At 28.9% G+C, this 23293-nt stretch overlaps 1 protein-coding gene across 4 annotated transcripts in view; it reads right to left on the reverse strand.

Annotated features, from left to right (window-relative positions):
• Nucleotides 1–4618: 4618 nt before the first annotated feature.
• Nucleotides 4619–23293, reverse strand: part of Irk1 (Inwardly rectifying potassium channel 1) — an 87082-nt gene continuing 68407 nt past the window's right edge. For all 4 annotated transcript variants that reach the window (XM_065510994.1, XM_065511011.1, XM_065511003.1 and 1 more), the window contains 5 exons: nucleotides 22196–22310; nucleotides 9195–9725; nucleotides 8819–9008; nucleotides 8520–8756; nucleotides 4619–8456 (listed from right to left, as the gene is read on the reverse strand). In XM_065510994.1, coding sequence (XP_065367066.1) covers nucleotides 8047–8456; nucleotides 8520–8756; nucleotides 8819–9008; nucleotides 9195–9725; nucleotides 22196–22310 — 1483 coding nt within the window. In that variant the 3' untranslated portion in view covers nucleotides 4619–8046. The remainder of the gene's footprint in view (nucleotides 8457–8519; nucleotides 8757–8818; nucleotides 9009–9194; nucleotides 9726–22195; nucleotides 22311–23293) is intronic.

Raw genomic sequence — 23293 nt, forward strand, 5'->3', positions numbered from 1 at the left:
ATGTTTTGAGTTTTTTAAGATCATGAAAATTATTATAGTCAGACTTAAATCTTTTATTTCAGAACCGAATCTACTATTCAGCACAATCTCCCACAAACCGAAACTTTTAAATTTTAATCGATGCACAGTGGGTTCGAAAATATATAAGTGGCAATTAATTCATAGAAGCCGTAGTTTTAAATAATAATATTTTTTTATTGATGATTTATTATAAGCACATAAAAACACATCATTTTAGGAAAAAAAAGGTTAGAAACAAATTAAATTATTAAAAATATCAAATAATAAATTTATTATATGTATTTATATTAGTATGAATTTTTTTTTTTTCACAATTCACACAAGAGAATGTTATAAATTTTTGTAATGAATAATCATAAATACATAAAAACACAGCTTTAAAAAAAATTGGAAAAAAAATTGGATAAAAAATTTTAACCTATTAGCCGTTTTTTGTTTTTCGGAAAAATATAATTTTCGCTGTAACTTTGAAAACAAAGTAAATTTAAAGAATAATTTAATATGTAATATGTATTCCTATTAGTATAAATTTGTATTTCTTTCACTAAATTCAGTAAATGTAAAAATTCGTTTTACCTTCTTAATAAAAAATATATTAAAATATTTGTATTATTCTGCATTCTCAAATTCACCACAAATATCCCAATTATCATAAGCTTCATTATAAACATTATCTTCATCATCATTATTATAATCTTCTTCATCATTATCATCATCACTATCTTCATCGTTCTTATCATTTACTGGTCTTGTTAAATAAATGACAACCAGAGTTTTTGCACAAAAATGAAAATAAACCAGTAAGAAAGTATGGTCGGTCAAGCCCGACTAATACCCTACACTAAGTAAAAGAGCAAAAACATTTTTCTTTTAAAATTTCAATAATTTATATTTTTGAGTGATTTTCGGAAGTGGGCCTTATATGGGAGCTATGACCAATTATGGACCGATCACCATGAAATTAGGTCGTGTGATTTATGTCTACATGAAAGTTTACTATGTTGAATTTTGTGAGTATACCAACATTTTTAAGCGATTTATGCACGTTAAAGTGATTTTCGGAAGCGGGCCTATATGGGAGCTATGACTAATTATGGACCGATCGTAACAAAATTTGGTGACATGAATTTTGTGTATATAAAACTTACTTGGAGCGGAATTTGTGGAGATACATTTATAAATTAAACATTTATGACCGATAAAGTCCAATTTCGGGAGGACATTTGTATAGGGGCTAGGTGAAATAATGGACCGATTTCAGCCAGTTTCAATAGGCTTGGTCCTTGAGCCCAAAAAATAATATGTACCAAATTTCATCGAAATATCTTCAAAATATACTCTGCGCACAAGGTTTACATGGACAGCCAGCCAGCCAGCCGACCAGACGGACGGACGAACATCGTTTAATCGGGTCAGAAAGTGATTCTAAGTCGATCGGTATACTTTAAGGTGGGTGTTAGACTAATATTTTTGGGCGTTACAAACATCTGCACAAACGCATTATACCCTCCCCACTATGGTGGTGTAGGGTATAAAAATGGGCCGGGCATTGTCTGAACTTTTTTTTTTAAATATAAGCTGATATCGTATGCTATTCTAAAATCTATAAAAATAATTTCAACTATTACTAACTTAATACTTGTGGCTCATTAAATGCGGAAATTATCCCAATTTTGGACCTTTTTTAAAAAAATTATAAAAAATATATACACATAACTTTTATACAAAAAAATTACTATATACATACTTTAATACCTGTGGTTGAAGGTTCCATTATAAAAGATTTACTTTTAATAGATTTAATACTAAAAATAATCGCTTGAATTGTAAAAATTTCCAATTTTTTCCCTTTTTTAAAAAACAGCAATAATTTGCTAACTTTGACCGCTCACTGAAAAGAAAGTAAACAACTTAGTTGATTTATTTTCACAGCTAGTAATGTAGAATTTTATTTACTTTTACCCTATACCAAAATTTATTATAAAAACTTTATTTCTAAATTTCAATTAATCGTCACTTTTATACCATTTGAACCCAACGTGCGATTTTAGGATTTTCATTATCTTAAAAAAATCAAATAATTTGTGGTATTTAATCACTTTTGAGGCTCTCTGTATGTTTTTTAAAATATATTTTTTTTTTCATTACAATTCAATTCGGAATTTATCAAATAAAAAATGTTCATATTCACTCAATTATTTAACCTAATTATTTGACGTAGTTGAACGTATGTCTGGCTGGCATGTATGGATGTTTGTAAATAATGCATTCCACTTTAAAAAAAACTACTGCCTAAAAGTATGCAGTAAAAATTGTATTGTTTAATGTTTTTAATGTATTTAATATTTAGCCATGACTGTAGTGTACATATTAAATACTTATTAATTAAGCTTCTTCAAACAACTATATACAAACTCCTCCACAAAATGTAGTATTAGATCAAATTTAATGCCACTTTTATGAGTTCTCAAGCAATCAGTTAAGTTCGACTCTTCTTCAATTTTTAAAAAGTCGTTTTTTCGATCTTGCAACTTTATATATTTATGAAAGTTCGATTGTTTGTATGGTTTTTAAACGGTAATGTTTCAGATCTACAACTCGGCTTTTAAAATTAGCACTAAAATCAATAAATTGTATGTTTTGGGGAATTTTTTTATATTTATTGTAATTCACACTATATCAAAAGTATGGTCTGATTTAACATTTAAACTGCTGATATAAAAACTTTTTATTAAAAAGCCTTTCGATCGTCATAAAACTGGGTGGAGTGATTAATGTATGTATTTGTAAAACTTATCTGACTCAAATTTAATCTCAATATCGATTATCATTGGAGACTATTTAATTCATAATAAAGAGATTTTTCGATGTGGATATTGGTGCAGCGCATCAGCGCACACGTCTTCACATTTTTAGCTTTATATTTTTAAAAATAACGACTTTATTAAAGAAAGAAAATTTGTAACCACAACACTTTTCACTTTATTCGTCGAAAGAAAAATGGATCGAAAGAATTTTTATGAAAAACACACAATTTTTTAAATTGTTTCGAATAGTTTTCATCCAAATCAATCATTTTTCTTTCGACATCGTGAAACAGGCCTTATGTTTTTTGCTTCTCCCTAATAAAATTTTAAAAAGTGATGATAGGCGATCGCTTGTAAATAAACCTTACTCCGAAAACCCTCCAATAGATTACTACTGGTGGAAAAAATTACATAGTGCAATACAAAATAAACGTTTAAAATGACTACACTATAGGTTACTTAGAGACACTTAAGTGACAATTGTCTTCATGCTAGATTACATTGAATGTATAAAGTTACCAATGAATCTAAAATAAGCCATGACAAAGTTCTTAATATCTACGAAATTTTGGAAAAAAAAAAACGTAATTTCGATTAATTCTATTTATGAAAACACTAGCTGACCCGACAGACGTTGTCCTGGGTAATGTTTGATTTACAATTGATTTTAAAATATGTACAACGAATCTTATGACCATAGAATAAAATATACATAGAAGCATTACTGAGCGACAAATAACCTAAGTCTGTTGTCAAAAACCTAAGTCATGCAACAACAGAATACATGTAAATCGATGCACATATTTTGAGTTTTTATATAAGTAATCGAATATTGGTCTGAAATATGAGCGATCACAGATGGAGCTCTTTTTCTTGATTAAACTCTTATTAGCGAAGTTATTAGCGAATTTTGATATATTGAGATTTTATACAAAAAAATCGATTGATCAAAGATCGAGATCCTTTCCTTGATTAAACGCTTATTGGAAAAGTTATTCGCGAATTTAGATATTTTGAGTTTGTATATCAGAATTTGTCAGAAATATGAGTGATCACAGATCGAGCACTTTTTCTTGATTATACGCTTATTGCCCAAGTTATTAGCGAATTTAGATATTTTGAGTTTTTATATTAAAAAATCGATTTTTGGTCAGAAATATGAAGGATCACAGATCGAGCGCCTTTTCTTGATTAAACGCTTATTTGCCAAGTTATTAGCGAATTTAGATATTTTGAGTTTTTATATAAAAAATCGATTTTTGTTGATTTGTTGATCACAGATTGATGTATTTTGTCCGGCCGTTCTCAACTGATGCAATTACCAACGAACGACATTTGATTTTTATTTATATAGAAGAAGATTTTAATATAGAAGATCGTATATCAAACGCAGTCTATGAGTATAAACCATTCTACTGGATTTTGAAGGATTAGTCCGTTAGGTACTCTCATGATCTACTAGTAAACAATATTATGGACATAAAGTTCAGCATGAAAATAATCCGCTAGCAATAATATTATGGACATAAACTTCATTATAGATAAGTTTCGTATTGACCAAAATCTATAAATATCAGTTGAAAATTTGTCAGTTTTAGTGCTTAATGTTTGAAAATAAAATTAATCTTAATTACAAATTTCTATAAATGAAGCTAATAGAGGGTTCATGACCAACTATACTTTATATCTTGTTATTTTTCATTTCTTATCCACCAGTTTGTCCTGCTACTGATTTCCCAAAATTTTGTTGCTAAATCTTTCATTTTAGAATCGAATTAAAACACCAAAACTTTTTCGTATAATTTACGTCTTTTATATAATTGATTTGTGTTTTTTTTTATTTAAAATATATTTCTTTAAAAATAGTTGTTTTTTCATATATATATATATCATCTTTTTTCACTTAAATTTAAAACAATATGTTTTTTTTCATTAATTTTCAACTTTACATTTTTACAATTTTTTCATTAGTTTAGGTTTTTTCATTCACATTTTATTGTCCATTTAGAAAAATATGTTTTTGTGTAAATATATAATGAATTATTTGACTCTTTTTCTAAAAAATATAGCACACTTTTTATGTTCAATATATAATTTACAATTACTACAATTATCATTTTTAAAATATTGATTTTTTTTTAAGGATAAATAACAAATCAAATGTAATTTTTCTATGGACAATTTCTTTTAAATAAAATGAGGCAAGATTTTAGTTTTTTAATTTAATTTCTAATATAATAAACAAAAGAAAATGTTTTTATAAATTCGTTTTTTTAAAATAATTTTTGTGTAGTTAAAGCGCTTTTTGGAAAATAAAATTAGATTTTCAAACAGTTTTTAGATTGAATATTTGATAAATTTTGATTAGAAAAAATTTTAAGAGACATTTTGATCACTTTCTATGGATACATTATTAATTACTTTAGTTATTATTTTTAAATGGATGGCGTTTTAGATAAATGTTTAGCTTAAAAATTTTGAAAAAACTGTTTTTAGTTTTAGTTTTTATTGTTCTTTTCTCTTGCACAGTTTTCTATTGTTTAAAAGAGCTGTTTTATTACAAAGTTTCTACATATTTTTAAGTGTTTTATAAAAAAAACATTTAGTTTTATTTTAGCGTTTTTGTATTTTAGTTTTTGATAATAAATTTATATAAAAATAGGCATGTGTATTGTTAATTTATGTATTTTCTGTTTTAAATCACTTGTTTTTATTTAAGCGCTTTTGTGCAATTTTATTTTTTTTTATTCTTATTTTTCTTTTTGTATTTTAAATTTCTATATGTAGACAATCACAATTTTTGACGTTTTTTTTTTATTTTTATAATTTGAAAAGAAAATTATATTTGTAAATTAAAACCCTTCTTTAAAATAAAAAAAAAATTGTTAAAAAAAATATTTATGTTTTTGTTTAAAATATAAATTGATTTGTGGCTTAATATCAATTATAAATTCTTTCTTGTTTCTATTAGACTTAATCTTATAAATTAAAAATATGGCATTTAATCTTTAAATGTCCCCATTATTTAAAGGACTTTAAGGATAAGAGTTTAGAATAATAATAATAATAATTATGCTGTAATGAAAAGTGTTTAAGAAGGATTTAGAGATAATCAAAGTTTGAGGGTTGAAAATTAAAAAAATAAAATTTCGTTTTCTTATATTTATTTAGAGAATTTAGTTTTAAATTTTTAATAGAACCTTTAAATTTATTTCAAAATATTTTCCTAAAACCTTGGCTTAAAACAAATTTTTATTTTTTTAAATGTTTTGCCTTTTTACAGGACAACATTCGTAAAATATTGCCTTATTCGCTGAACCCAAAATCTTTCTTATTTCAGATTTGGTTTTATATCCAAATTTTTAATAAAAGTTGCATTAATTTTTAACAAAAAATATATTTCATTTCAAAACAAAAGTTCAGACAGAAAAAAGTAGTTTTTATGTTGTGAACATCATCACATTCAGGACATCAGGCTACGGACTACACGACTACAAATGCCGCTAGCAACAATTGTCGTCGTATAGTCAGCTATTTAATTATTTTGAAAACCGCAGCAACCTTGTAACCAGCTGACATTGTTGTTCAAATACATATTTTAATGATGCCACTTTTATTTCATTCAAATTATACTCCCATTTATTTCATATTTTATTATACTGACAGAAAAAAATAAAGACAAAATTAAAGAAATAAGTTTAACTTGGCTACAACGGTGGTTGTGTGCGTGTTGTCGTGCAAAGTTTTGACAGGTTGTAGGCTGTAGCCTGCTATCTTGAATGTATTTAATGCATAAGTGCGAAAAGACATTTTGCCTCTCAGGTAGGGCTATATTCTTCAATATACTTGTAAATAAAAACTCAAAATTTTTAGACCAATTGCAAATATTTTTATAGCTTTTTCTTTTTTACGGTGACATTTTCAAAAAAGAACATAATTCCTATTCTTAGTGTTGCCTTTTTTCAGAAAAACCAAACAAAAAGTGCAACAAATTTGCAAATTTATTCGCCACAAAAGAAATTTTTATGAACAATTCTGGATTAGGAAACAATTTAAACAAAATTTAATTGATTTTTTTGGAAAAGCAAAATTTTTGGACCAATTGCAAACATTTTTATATCTGTTTCATTGTTAGGGTGACATTTTTAAAAAAAAATAACATAATTCCCCTTCTTAGTGTTGCCTTTTTTCAGAAAATATAACAAAAAGTGCAAAAAAATTTGCTCTGCTCTGGATTAGGAAACAATTTTAACAAAATTTAATGGCTTTTTTAAAAAACAATTGATGATGAATATTTATTCCAAAACTTAAACAAACAAAGTTTGAATAATGCAACATTTTCACGTTGAATGCAAAAATATCAAATTTGTTTGCACTTTTAGGGTTAAATTTTTTCTCCTTTACTGTGTGAACATTTTTCAGCAAAGAACGCAAAATTCCAAGGGGCAAAAAAGGCAACATTTTTGCAAAATAAAAACCGGCTAAAAAGTGTTCACTACAGAAAAAAATCTTAAAAAAATAAAGACGTTTTCGGAACAAACATTTTAAAGGTAATAAATTTATCAAATTCATCTTTTTAATAGATTCAGATCTTTAAAAAGGCAACATTCTGAGACTAGAGCAAAATTGCAGATACAAAATTAAACATTTTTGCCGTTAATAGGGTGACATTTTGAAAAATATAATAGTTCTATCTTTTTTAAGAATACAACACAAAATTTCTAATAAAAGTACATAGAATCAGCTCTTAAAACATTCAACATTCTGAGACTAAAGCTAAATTGAGGATACCAAATGCAACATTTTCCTGATTAATAGGGTGACATTTTGGAAATAGAATATCATTTTGGTTCACTGTGTAACCTTTTTCTAAGAATACAACACAAAAGTGCAAATAAAAAGCAAAGAGGCAACATTTTTGCAAAGAAAAGAAAACGCCATAAAAAGTGTAAAATTTAAGAAAAAATTCAAAATAAACTTTTTTGCAACCTAAATTTCAAAAAAAAAATTCTTAAAATTCAAAAAGTTGCTTCAACATTTTATCACTCCACTAACTCAACAATTCTTCCTATTCTGCTATGCCTTCTTAAAATCCTCTTCTCTACAGCACAAATAAACAAAAATAAAAGGCCAACAACTTTTACACAATAATTTCGAATAAAATGACAAATAAAAAATAAAAAATTCAAAATAATTTCTTTAAAAATTTACTTAAATATCAGCATAATGAATCTAAAGGAAGCTGATCTTGTTTTATGGAAAGACGTCGAGAATTGGAGGATTTCTTTAGACTACTATTACTACTGTGTACATTGTTTGTGCTATTATTATTGTTGTTGTTGTTATTATTTTTGATTAACGGTGTTAAATTTGTATTGGAATTATTTAACTCATTAATACTTTGGAAATTTGTGGTTATGGTTGGTATAATGGTGGAACCACCCACCGCAAACGAGGGTTTATTATTGTTTAAGGGTTCTAGTTCAACTGCCAAAGCACCATTGGGAATGGAATTTGAGCGTATGTGTAGGCGGCCCGAATCTAAAGATTCATCACTGGCCGGATCCAAATGATCCACGGAGGCAGCGGAAGAAATATGTTTAATTAAGCCTACGGATAAAGCGCGATCTGAAAAAATAAATAAATAAATATTAAACTAATGAAAAATTAATATAATTTATTAATTTATACCTAATCCTGCTTTATTATTTTTGGTATATTCTTCTTTAAGATCATCTAGATCTTTGGACGAACACAAAGGTGTATCCACATCGTAAGTGTTATTGAATAACGTATAATCGACTTCATATTCGCCAGTTTCTTTGCGGAATGAAACCACATTTACAAAACGATGGCCCCACAAGATTTCCGAAGGCAAGAAACTGCTACGAGCCTGTGTGGTCATGCCAGTGGACTCTATAACGCCCTCTATATAAACCAAACCACAATAAATTACACATTGAAAATTAAAATTTTATTAAGAAACTTACCCAGCATGCAAACCACCTCAAATCTCTCTTTTAACATATCCGAGGCTGACAACATATACAAAGGACTATGACGATCTATTTTGTGGACTATGGTAGTAGGCCAAATAAACATTAAACGATCCTCACCACCATCGGCTCCTACGGTAAGTTCTTGTTGGTAAAAAGGCAAAATTTCACCCTCTTTGGTGACCTGAAAAAATAAACAAAGAAAAAATTTAATTTTTATTATAACCACAAAACAAAATTCTTAAAAAGGTTTAATAGGAAACTCAATTGCTTAACAGCTACACAAATTTTTGATTGAGAAGACTAAATCATTCGTTTGCCAGCAAAATTGTTTGTCACTACAAAATTTGCTTTCATTACACACACTCACCTTCTTCCTTATTATTTGCGCTCTCACATGCGCCTCTATTATGTGAGACTTGCGCATATCGCCCACCCGAAACATCAAACAGGGCACTCCATCCCGATGACATATGACCGCATTGCGTGAGAACAGCAATGTTTGGGCGCGCTTCTTCGGTCTCGAGAGTTTGGCAAACACGATGCCCACCATAAATGCTTGTATAAATACACCCGTTATACACTGAAGACATATTGTGAATATCGCCTCGGGACATTCTTCGGTTACGAAACGATTACCGTAGCCGATTGTGTGTTGAGTTTCAATCGAATATAGAAATGCTGATATGAATGAACGTACTTCGGTCACACACATAGTGTGTGTCATATTTTGTATTAATTCAGGCTGCTCGTCGCGCATCTGTATCCACTCGAGGTCACCGTGGGCGTAGGCTATCGTGAACCAGATGAGCCCAAAGAAGGCCCAGGATATGAGAAAACTAAAAGCGAATACCATGAGGGTCCAACGCCATTGTGCGTCGACGAGGGTGGTGAAAATGTCCTGTAAGGAAAGAGAATTTGATTAATAACATTTAAGAAATTTGTTTATCAACAATTTAATGCTCATACACCCCAGTCTTGAAAGGCTCGAGTTAATTCCCTAATAATTTTATTAATATTTATTAAATCGAGAAAATTGTTGTTATCTTAGATAAATCAAAGGTTTTTGAAGAAAATACATAAAACTTTTGATGAAGCTTTTCAAAAATCGAAATTCTAATTTTCATTAACAAAGAATATTTTCGGGAAAAGTTCATCTGCTTAAGTTCGGCTTTCTAGTTCTTATCGTACCTTCAACAGACATAGCTAGATCATCTAATAATTTTATGAAGACGCAGAATATATAAATTTTTGTTACAAATGAGATAACTAAATCCATATACCCTCCATATTTTTGATGAAGGGATGGAGATTTAATTTTGCAACAATTTGCCTTCCGCATATTAAAAATTATCAAAATTCGAATACCTGTACCAAAATTATTAACAAACAAATTACAATTATTTCTATTTTAGGGTTAAAATTTTTAAACAATCTTATTGGAAGACAATATCGTAATTTTCCAATGATGAACTAATAAGCTAAAATTACGAAACATCTGAAGTAATGAGAGATGCTTTTCTTAAAATAAAAAACTGTTTTTTTGTGTATATTATTCAAAATTGTCATTAAAAAAGTACACAATTTTTAAAAACGATGGATTAACCATATTAATGTTGTTTGTGTTAAAGGAATTAACGATTAATATTTTATTCTGAATATCATTTTTCACCATATAAGAAATACAAAATTTCTATTTTTACAATTTGTTACACATAAAAGTGGACTTTTAGAAAAGTGCTTTTCTAATACTTACATATTTTTGTAAATACAACTCAAATTCGATTGTTTTAAATATAAAAAGTACCAACATTTGTTATACTTTTTATGACGTTAATACTGAATTTCCAAACCTAACTTATATATTGCTTTTCTGCTGTTATATATAGTCCAAACAATACCAACTATCAATACAAAAGTGGAGTAAGTTACCTTTTGGTATGCAAAAGCAGATGGAACTTATGAACAGAGAATAATATAATAAAGGGATGTAGCAAAAGTGGTGGGTTACACCACTTTTGCGCTGATAACCTCATTTTAAAAAGCAAAGTGTGTATATAACCCTTCGATGTCGACTTTCCTAATAAATATTTACACTTTTCTTGTCACTACAGAACGAAATATAAAATAGTACCAAACCATTAATTTTTACTCTATCGCCTTTTTGTACTTAAAAGTATCTATATTTAAAATATTAAGTCAGTAGTTGATTAGTTTAAAAGTGCAACACAAATCACCATTTTACTTGCTATTACCACCTTAGTATCATCTTGTGGAAAAGGCACTTTTCAAATTCATTTGACTCTACTAAGCTACAACACAACTGTTATCTATTTAGAACAAAGTATACAAAAGGTACCAAAAATATAATGTTTAGATTTTTTGTCATTTAATTTAGTATTTAAAAAAAATATATTGTTTTGAACTTATTAGAGAAAAAATTCGTTAGACACGAACCGGATAATATACGCCTGAAACTATAAATTTAATAGAGAAAAACTGTTTTTTTTTTTGACATGTGGTATTCAATATTTGGATCTTTAACTTACTATTTTTTTAAAAAAAAAATTATTGGAAATCTAAAAGGATATTCAAGGATAAAAATTTTAAAGGACATTTTTGACATCTTTTGATCCTTACAGGATAAAATAAAAATAATACGAAATATTCTACAACTCTTCTTGATCATTTGACACCAAATTTGACATAGTAGGATGATCAGAAGTATTTTAAAACATTTTTTTAAAAATGTACTCCTCTGAAAATTTGAAGTCCTTTTAAAAGGAAACAGGATCACGAAATGAAAAACTGAAAACGCAGTTTTTCTCCATTTAATTTATTGTTTCGGACGTATATTATCCGGTTCGTGTCTAATATTGAGTGTCGTACGGTGTTATCTATTAAATAAATCCATATTTAAAACTATTAAGACTGAATGTGATTTATTTAAAAGAAATTCCTCTTTTTACTCGTTGTTACCCTTATGAAGAAATTACTTTTCAAATACAAAGCTAGAACACATATTTCATTGCCTTAGTTAGAACAACTGATACAAATGGTACCAAAAAAATACCAACACACAAATCAATAGCCTATTTTACTCCCTTAACTCGAATATCCCAAAAATATTTATATCGATATTTAAAATTTCATGTAGGCAAAACACATATTGAAAATAATCCCCTTGAATTTCCACAATATAATTTTCCGACCCTATAAAGTATATATATTCTGGATACTTATATATAGCGGAGTCGATGTCTGTTGAAATCAATTTTCTGAAGAGATATGAGGAAAAAACCAGGACAACCTCGATTTTTACCTATTTTTGAACTATATCTGGATATCCATATAGACAATATGGATATCTAATGATAGATATTTGGACCTACAATGGCTCAAATTCGGAAAAATATATTTTTTAACCCGAATTTTTTTTTCACCAAAAATAAAATTTAAAGATCAAAAATTTTTTTTTTTAAATTTTAAAAAAAAATTTAAAATAACAATTCGAAAAAAAAGTTTACCTAGAAATAAAAAAGCAACTTTGGAAATAAAAATAAATTTTGTTTAAAATTTCTATTTTGAAGTATAATTTGGTGAAGGTTATATAAGATTCGGCACAGCCGAATGTAGCTCTCTTACTTGTTCATATTTTAATGTGACTACGTCAGAATCATTGACTTGTTGTTGAATAAAATATTGATAAATTTAAATAATAAATTTTTGTATGAAAAAGTGCAATATTGTTGAAGGACGGACTTTTATTGTGAAAAATTTTAAAATCTAATTGAGATATTGACTTGATATTTTTTTGTAAGTCCAAAAATTAACTTATCTTAACACAAAAATTATCTATATATATAAAAATGGATGTTTGTATGTGGGTATGTATGTGTGTATGTATGTTCCGAATGAACTCAAAAACGGCTCCACCGATTTTGATGAAATTTTCAGGGAATCTTCAGAATAGCCTGTCGGGTAACACTGTAAAGTCAGATTTTTGATTTTCGGTCTGTGGGCGGAGGGGCGTGGCATTATCAAATTTTTACATTATACCGCTAATACCATCTATATATATAAAAAACTTCTGGACCGATTTTGATGAAATTTTCAGGGAATCTTCAGAATAACCCAGCGGGTAACACTGTAAAGTCAGATTTTTGATATTCGGTCTGTGGGCGGAGAGGTGTGTACAAATCTAATTTTTACATAATACCGTTAATGCCATTATATACATATATAAACAGATGTGTGTATGTATGTTCCATATGGACTCAACGGCTGGACCGATTTTGATAAAATTTTCACGGAATCTTCAGAAAAGCATAGCGGGTAACACTGTAACACATATACATAAATACTTTTTTTTTATTTCCAACGTTCAAACAATGACAATTTTCATTTTGTTGCTTAACATCATTCTAAAAATTAATGATTTGGTGTAAAAGAAAAAAGGAATACATTCCAACACATGTCCGGTACTATAGAAGTTCTTTTATATTATCAATCGATGATAAACAATTTTGTTTACTCTTGCAAATTAGGTGCATGATTAAAAAATTTCCATATAAAATCTATTAAAAAAATAATATTTTGAATAACTCTCCGCATATCACTTTTAATAAAAAATAACGGTTTTATTCAAATAAAATTTGTTTTCGAAAGGGCATATACGTCTAGAGTCGCAGAAAAGGGAAGAGAACGAGATTGACGGCTTCAGCAAATGCGTCGCAGTGCATCTTCATCGAGTGCTGCAGAAACACCTCAACAGCATATAGTTGTTTGCTCCCGAATGACTCGATCAAGAGAAAGAATCGATTTAAAGTTGCCCGGATTTTATTACAATAAGTATGATGACTACAGGAATCACAAGGATGTACTAATTGGCGCAATGAACAAACATTACTTACATTGCAGCATTTTGAAGTTCCCTAAGGAATACCCGGGAATATGCTGTTCGAACGGTAAAGTTATTCTGCCACCAGTTATGGAGCCGTCTGAGTTGCTACTAAGTTACATTTCTGGCGCCAATCCTATTTCCAAACACTTCCTTCAAATTATCCAAAAGTACAACACATGCTTTCAAATGATGTCGGCTTCATGCCCACCTTTAAAGTTCAAGGCCAAATGTACCACAGTTTTGGATCATTGCTCACGCTTCCCAATGACGATACGAAAAATTCCAATTGATCCCTCCACAAATGAGATTTCATTTCGGACTTCTGCCAAATGCAAATGAATATTCAAGACGTTGTCAACAAAGTATTCCCAAGTCTTACAACGAACTACAACAATTCGGATTGTCTGTGGGAACATGCAATTTTGGCACCAACAAATAATGATGTTAACAAGATCAATAAGCAAATACAATTGAAACTGCCTAGCAAAACAATAAAATACAAATAGATTGACACAGTAATGAACGAAGAACAAGCTGTCGATTATTCTACTGAATTTTTGAATTCATTGAATCACCGACTTTGTCCGAAACTGTATATTAAATTCGAGATGCAATATAAAACAGATGTTTTCTAAGGGCCAGCAACGCGGACCGGGTTCAGCTAGTTTCGGAATAAATTTGGATCAAATTGTTCCTAATATTTGCAATCCTTTTAAAATTTTGATACAAGTTTTAGTTTTAGAAACTCATTAAATATGTAATAAAATCTTTATTTATTAACAAAATTCAATGTTTTTTTAAATTTATCATTCTAAATAAAAAAGTGTAAAAAAAACTTGTCAAAAAGTCAAAGAAAATCCCGCAATTCCAAAAATTTTAAAGAAAATCCCATAAATGGTATTTTTTACAATTTTGCTTATAGGGTCCACATTTCCTTCGGAGCTGGGAAAATAATTTGGGGATAAATAGGGAATTCATCAGGGTTTCCAAAGCTACTTTCCGTTTTCTGATTCCAGCTACGGGCTTTTATAACATGTGGCCCAAAGTTGAAATTTTGATACAAAAAATTAGGTCAAATTGCAAAAAAAAATAGGACATATTTTTTTACCAAAATATTTTCCATGAAGATAACTTAAAGAAAAACATACAATTGTTATATGTTCTTAAAGAAAGTTTTTTTTAATAAAAAAAGAGTTAAGTCACCTTTTCGCCCAAAAAACAGCAAAAATCTACTATTTTTTTAATACATATTTAAATTGAAAATCGTTTATTTTTGAATCCATAATAGATATTGACCTCAAATCTTTTGTATATTATTGCTAATTCAGTTGTCTAACTAACAAAAAAAAATCAAGTCAAGGTCCAAAACTACGCCCTATATTTTTAAAAAAGCGGAGCAAGGTATAGCAAAATTTTAAAATTTCAATTTTTAAATGCCTATAACTCGAAAATTATAAGAAATGAATGGCATACGCAAGCATGTTTTTTTCAAGACATAGCTGAGCGCTTTCCAAAAATATCAAAGTCTTTCAAATCGAATGGGAAACCAAAAAATGACAAAAAATACCCTTCTTTGAGTCCGCATAGCGCCGCCCCTGGAGCATTTGTAGGGAAAATTTTTATAACTTAAACTCGAATAAGCTAAGCTAGGCCCACGTAAAATTTTATCCCGATCGGATTAGCCGTTAAGCCCACTGTGCATTGTTCATTAATTTAGTTTTTCATTGAATATTTACATGAAGTTTTAAGATTTTAATGAATATTGAAATATTGGTACTCATAACGTATGATTAATATTAATTATTAGTTAAGATACCTAAATACTTGTAAATTGCGCATTTTGCAAGAGAATTTAAAATTTTTAATTGTTTTGAAATCTACACAGATGCAGATTTAGGCTAATGTATCAATTACTTATTTAGAGACTTTTCATATATTTCAAAATTTATGTTTAAAATAAAAATTATAAAATGTTGAATAATTTAATTTTGTTATTTTTAGAGTTTATGATAAATTGCTTTATGTTTAAAAAGACATTTAAATTCCTTAAAACAATTAACATTATAAACTTAAATTAATCTTCCGGAATATTATTTACAAAATTATTAAAAAAAAATCTTTATGTAAAAAGCTGATCAAACATCAGTAAAGGTGTGAAATTCACATCATGTTTATTGAAAAGTTCTATGTACATTTATATAATTCACAGTTCATTGTCTCCTAAACATTTCCACTTCTATTCTAAACTACGCAATTACATCCAGCACCTATCAAATTTCAAGGAATTTATTACATTCGCTTACTTTTCCTTCATTTATTATGTCAAAAATATTCCATAAACTATTATGAATTTGTTGAACATTTCATAATCATTCGTATAAATCTATTCAATTCAGACAAACACACAAAGCAAAGCGTAAATGTAATTCAATATATCTTCATATATTCACTATTAATTAATAGCAACAAATACCATTTACAAAAAAATACAAAAAAAAAAACACTAGCCTTTTAAGTCAATAGAATATAAAATTGCTAGTTTGCCAAAAAGGTCAACTGCCACAAGTATTTCAAATAGAATCAAAAAAAAAAATTAAAAATAAATCTAGAGGAGAATAAATTGAATATATTTAATTTAAAATTAAAATTATATTACAGATCAAATGCTTGTTGTTAAAAGATTATAACACTATTAATTACACCGGAATATTATTAACATTAAATCAGTGTATATTGGAGACAAAGTGGCAGTAAATCAAGACTGTAATTACAGTGCAAATAATTACAGCCGACTGTCAACATGTTGAAACATTAATAAGGGGGTTTAAAATAGTATCAATAAGTAGATTAATTACTTGTGGACATGAAGTGGTAATAAAATAGCAACCTAAGGATTATGAGCTGTTCCCAAGTATTTCCATTTGAAAAAAAAAAATCTAAACAAATGTTGAACTTTTAAGATATAAAATGCTTGGAATATCACTAGACTACTAGTAAAGCTTTCAGAATAACTTCACATTACTTTTAGGGCAGCAATCCTAATGATCACAGGTCTATTTTTAAAAAAATATGAGCTTTTGGTTTTGGATCACACACCGACCAGTATTTCTGATTGCAGTAATAAATAATGGAAATAAATATAGAACCTAAAAACTTCTAGCTTGAACTCCAAAAAGCTTGTAATATCAGTAGACTATTAGTTAAGCTTTCAGAATAGAGTCTGCACAGTGGTAAAGTTTAAATATAAATACTTTTGAAAGCTTTCTACTTTTACAAGTAGTGTAAAATGAAACAAATTCAATGTTAATACACTAAAGCTTTAACATCGTTTGCTACGATTATTGCGAATCTATCTATACTCAACGTCTTAAAACAGAAATGCCAACAATAATCACCTATAAAATGTCTTGTTCACCCCAATAAACACCGTTTAAATAAATTTCTTATGAATGAAATCCTTATTAAAACACAAAAGTTTAACACCTACTACATAAAATATGAGATTATTCACCCCTCCTAGAAAACAAACATAAAATTACACATATTGCGAATATTTATTTACCCGCAAATAAAGTAAAAATAGCTAAAAATTAAAAAAGAATTGCGTACCACGCAAATCCTAATGATGTCTAGCAAACAGATTTATACCAATTTTGTTGAATTTCTGGGAAACAAAACCAAATCCGAAAAAAAATCAAGAGTTTTTTCGCTTGTAATATGAGACAATTATTTAATTTGTTTGAAGCAAAAGAAATGTAAAACAAAACAAAACAATAATTCATCAAAAAAAAATATGTGTGAATATATAAACTACGCAGTTATTTGGCAAGTTGTCTTGGCAATTTGTGTAGCTATGCAAAAGCTGTATAAACTGTCTGACAGTAAATCTTCACTTTCAACATCCTTCTATGAGTTTCTTTTAAAGCTCATTTCAAAACTGTTGGCAATGAATATTTTATTACGTATTTTTCTAATACCTCTTATTCCCTGTTTTAAAAGCAATTATGCACATAAATTGTTTGCGGGAATTCTAAAGAATATTCCAACGTTCACTTTGTTGAAATAATATTGTACCTAAACCCAGAAAAGTCTTTATTTAAGTATCGTCATATTTTTCTCAATTAGTTGGTTATTAACAGTTATCATAATTGTTTGAAAAATAAATTTACTGCTAAATGTGCAACACCTGTTTCAGAAAGCACACAGCTAACGATCAATTCCATTGAATTACAAATCTCATTCGAAGAATCTTCAGATGCAAGCAGTATTGCTCTGAGTTATTAAAAACACTTATCTTTTGAATGCGGTTTTGGTTTTTAATAACACTGTGCTAGTTGAAAAAACTGTCAAGCGGGCACGCGGTGGGTTAAACTAATTCGGGTACGCTGAATTCAGTGGTGTTAACCGTTTAGCTAAATGATTAAAATCTGTCCACAACTTTTAATTTTATTCACAAAAGATAAGTAATCGTAGTAATTAGCTACATCGTGCACTGTTTTCTATGTTTAGTACTGCAATAGTCGGCAATGCAGTGCCATTTTTACAAAACGGCAAGATTCTGTAACTTTTACGTGTGTTGTTGATTTTGAATCCATAAATTTGACTAGTGGAAAATATAAGATATATTATATATCAGCGTATCGAAAATTGCATCTTCTTTTCAAAAATGCATACAATTTTTAAAAATTAAAATATTTATAGAAGACTTTTTGTAAGAATATGTGAAAAAATTTTAAAATGTTATTAGGTGATATTTGCTTGATCTTTTGTTTAAAAAAATCAAAAGTTGTAAATAGATTTTAATAATTTATAGCTTGTTTTGTTTGGAACTTTATTTTTTAAAAAATTAACAGCGTAGCTTCATTTTCCAATTTTTCATGAAAAGAAAAATTTCGAAATTTTGCTAAAAAAAATAATTTTTTTTTTGCCAATACAAATTTATATTTCTAAAACGACTGAGAAGATTAAAAATATGTTAAGCCTTTTTTAAAGGTAATTTTATTGCGGAATTTCGGTTTTTCCATTTTTTTTCAATAAACTAAACCGTTTTTGAGTTACGCGAATATATGTTGTGCAACCTCCTCTATTTCCGAAAACGGTATATCTCGAAAATAAAAAAGTGGCAATTTCGAGCACAGTGTAACTTATATGTAATTTTTAGGGTACATTAAGGTGGACCTTCATGTATGGAAAAATTTAAAACTCATCTGTTTCAAAAACGAATGGCAGTTTTATATGAGGTTAGGATAAAAACAAATTTGACACAGGTTTGAGCTCGATCAGTTAAAAATTGGCGTGCCGCACAAGGGTTAAAGTTCGTGAGATCATTTATAAGAGGGAAAAATGCTATTTTTTCAGTTTTTGTAAAAATGTTGCCATTAAATAATTACTTTTGTAATCTATATATATAAAAATGAAATGGACCATGTATGTAATGTCATCACGTGAGAACGGCTGGAGCGATTTGGCTGATTTTTTTTTTTATTCGATTCGAAATTTTCAGGAGATGGTTTGTAAAGAAAAAAAATTAAAAAATTCCGGGTTAAACTCGAAATTTTTTTTTTTTGAATCCAGTCAACTATAATAAAAAAAGATCCTTAAAGTATGCAGTACAAATTTAGATATTTTATTTGCAAATAAATAATAACAGTGGGTTGCAGAAACTAGAAGAACTAACATCAGTAAATGCTACCGTGCGAAGCCGGGCGGGTCAACTAGTTTAATATAAAACAATCGAAATGTGTACGTAATTATCGTTGTAATGAGATATAAAATACAAAAATTGGTTAAAAAATGTTAAAGTTATTAAAAATTCGCCAGGGCATTAATGTGTCTCAGGCCACTAGAACAAAAAATGTAGGAACAAAATTAACACATTTTGAGAAATATTAAAATAAAAGCTAATTTTTACTTAAAATATATCCATAGTTACTTGTATATGAGTTTTTGTCTTCGTAGTATACCGTTAACCTCTTCGCAAGTATGACCAAACTAATTTAATTTTTTTAACGGCAGTTTAAAAATTCCATTTTTAAATTTTTAAAAATGTTGTCAAACAAATTTCAGAATTTTTATATCATCACACAGGGCTTTATTGATAATAAAATAGGGAATAAAAATATGAAAAAAAGATGTCAATACCTCCTACAGTTTTACCGTACCTGCGAATTTCGAGAAAAACTAATTTGTTTGCCATATTTTGTGAATGATACCAATTTCCTTACTGTTATGAATTTGGTATTATTCGCAAAATATGGCCAACCTAGTGACTACGTCGCGACGTAGTGATTTTGATACGGAAGACAAAGATCGACCAGGCCAGCCAAACAAGTTTGAAGACCAAGAATTGGTGGCATTACTCCATGAAGATTGTTGTAAAACTCATCAAAAGCTTGCAAAGTCAGTGGGAGCTACTCACGCAGCAATTTTAAAACATTTTCGAGCAGCAGGATACATCCAAAAGCAAGTCTCTCCAAGAGAAACCTTGGACGACGATTTTGCATGCCCGAAATGCTGCTTGAATGCCATGAAAGAAAATCCTTTATGCACCAAATCATTACTTGCGATTAAAAATTGATACATTACGATAACCCTTAGCGTAAGAAATCGTATGTGAATCCTGACCAAATAGCCGAATCGACACTAAAGCCAAATATCCATTGTTTAGATAATGCTCTGTATTTATTGGGAGCAAAAGGGTCCTATATATTATGAGCGGCTGAAATCTAGCCAGATCATCTCAGGGAACCTATACCGAATGCAACTGATTCATCTGCGGCAATCATTGACCGAAAAATTCCATAATGACAACCCAAAGTGGGGCAGAATCAACATTTTTTTAAATTGAAATTTTAAAATTTTGCCATTTCTATTTTCCAATTTTGAGGAATTGCGGGTTAGCCTTTGACATATTGAGTTTTTTACACTTTGTTATTTAGAATGACAAATTTAAAAAAACGTTGAAAATTTCATTGAGTTTTGTTAATAAATAAAGATTTTATTACGTATTACATATTTATTGAGTTTCTAAAACTAAAATTTGTATCAAAGTTTTAATAGGATTGCAAATATTAGGAACAATTTGATCCACATTTATTCCGAACTATTTATAAAACTCAATTATGCGTTTGTGCAGATGTTTGTAACGCCCAAAAATATTAGTCTAACGCCCACCTTAAAGTATACCGATCGACTTAGAATCACTTTCTGAGTCGATTAAACGATGTCCGTCCGTCCGTCTGGTCGGCTGGCTGGCTGTCCATGTAAACCTTGTGCGCAGAGTACAGGTCGCAATTTTGAAGATATTTCGATCAAATTTGGTACATATTATTTTTTCGGCCCAAGGACCAAGCCTATTGAAACTGGCTGAAATCGGTCCATTATTTCACCTAGCCCCCATACAAATGTCCTCCCGAAATTGGACTTCATCGGTCATAAATGTTTAATTTATATATGTATCTCCACAAATTCCGCTCCAAATAAGTTTTATATACACAAAATTCTTGTCACCAAATTTTGTTACGATCGGTCCATAATTAGTCATAGCTCCCATATAGACCCGCTTCCGAAAATCACTTTAACGTGCATAAAGATTCGATATTTTAAAAATTCTCCAAAGTTTCTCTTTATTGTGAATAATTCTCGATAATTTTACAAATATTTCTGTTCGGGAATTATTTGATTTTGCAAAACTTCGCAGAAGCCAACAGATGTTCGATTATTTGGTGAAGTGGGCAAGTGCTATAATTTGAAGGTGTATGTTTACTTTTTACTTGTTCTTCTATTTAACAAGGACTTTTCGCATCTTATTGTTTTTGACTTTCTAACAAATATATTCTAATTATGAAAAATACTAATCTACAAACAATTACAGTTAATTAATTAAGTCAAGCCCACATCTCATAACAAAAATATTTCAAATATATGTAAGTGATATTTATAAATAAACATCAATTGGGAATTCCTTAATAAGCAATTAATCATTTTGTCATAAATAAAGTTTACAAAACAGCAAGAATAATCGTGGGCTTATTTGACATGTTTCAACAATTTCACCTTAAATTGCTACTTAACTTTAATAAAAATCCTATTATAGAACAATAAAAAATACATTTTGATTGTTGCCCAAAAGGACTTAATTCCAAACTACCTATATTATTTTTGCTCTGTAACTAGGGTTTATTTAACAATTGAAATCAAAGGAAAATAACCAAACATCATGATTTAAATACAAATCGTATATGCATGAATATTTACTTTGGAAAAATACTAGCATTATTTGTGAGTTGCTTTTAAGCATCTCATTTATTTCTCAAGGTAAACTGTAGCTGTTGGTTGCACAGTTGAAATTCCTTTGCTACCAACTCCCGGCTGGCTTTGTTTCTACATTGTCATGGTGTTGAAGAGTTGCTGTGGATGTTTATATCTGTATGTATGTTTGAGGGTATTTTAAGTTACGTGCAACTTACCTGTAGATATCTTCGTCTTCTTTTGGCCACATTTCCTTGTACCACATTACAGTCACCATGTTTGAATATCACACGTTTTCGTACACGCCGAGAACTAAAACGTGTCTGACGATACCTGTAAAGGATAAAACAAAAGATAAAAACGTAGAGTGAGTTGTGTTATTTTTTTGTTTTACAGAAAAAATAGGGATTGAAAATTGAATTAAAAAAACTAGTAACAGAGAGAGATTAAGACCAGCAGACCCGATCTTACACCCTATATCCATATATCAGAGTTTAAGTGATTTTTTAATGCGGGCTTTATATGATCTATTATGAAGCGATCTTCATGAAATTTGATAGTACTGTTTAATGTGTAATCTATTTATCGAAGGCATATATTCAATAGATCTGCTGATCTATCTATAATAATGATAGCTCTTAATAAAATAGATATCAGCATATTTATGAGATTTAAATATAAACTTAAGGATGATATTGATATGGGACATATGTAAGATAATGAACCGTTTGTAACCTATTTAAATGTCCTTATAATTTTCAAAAATTTTCTTCTAAAATTGCGTTCATAACTTTTGATCACAATGTTTACATGTACAGCCTCAAAATATTGTTAGTTTTTCAGATTATTTTTTGGTCAAATATCAAGACAAATACATAATACCTTATTGCGCTGTAGGGTAAATGTATAGTTGTGCCATTTATTTGTTAAACATAAAACTGTAAGCAAAAATTATGTAAGGGGTTTACAGAGAGTTCAAAACAAATTGATATATTTTATGACTGAATTATTTATTATAGTTTTAAAGCTTTTCCTAAATACATTTTAAGTATATCAAAGGTTTATTAACCAGTTTTAAGTTTGAGCTGAATTTTGTCGAATAATCTTCGAAATTGCGACCTATAGTTTGATTACAATGTTTGCATGGGCGGACGGACGGACGGACATCGCAAAATGGTATAGAAAAAAAGGGATATAAATCTGTAACTTCCAAAGCCTTAGTCTGATTTGAATGAAATATAACATGCGCAAAGAAGGAGTGTTTTCGAGTTCATGGGCCCGTCTAGGGGTCCTTAACTTACGTTACATTCTTAAAA

The sequence above is a fragment of the Calliphora vicina genome, chromosome 1, assembly GCF_958450345.1.
Source record: "Calliphora vicina chromosome 1, idCalVici1.1, whole genome shotgun sequence".
Taxonomy (NCBI): Eukaryota; Metazoa; Arthropoda; class Insecta; order Diptera; family Calliphoridae; genus Calliphora; species Calliphora vicina.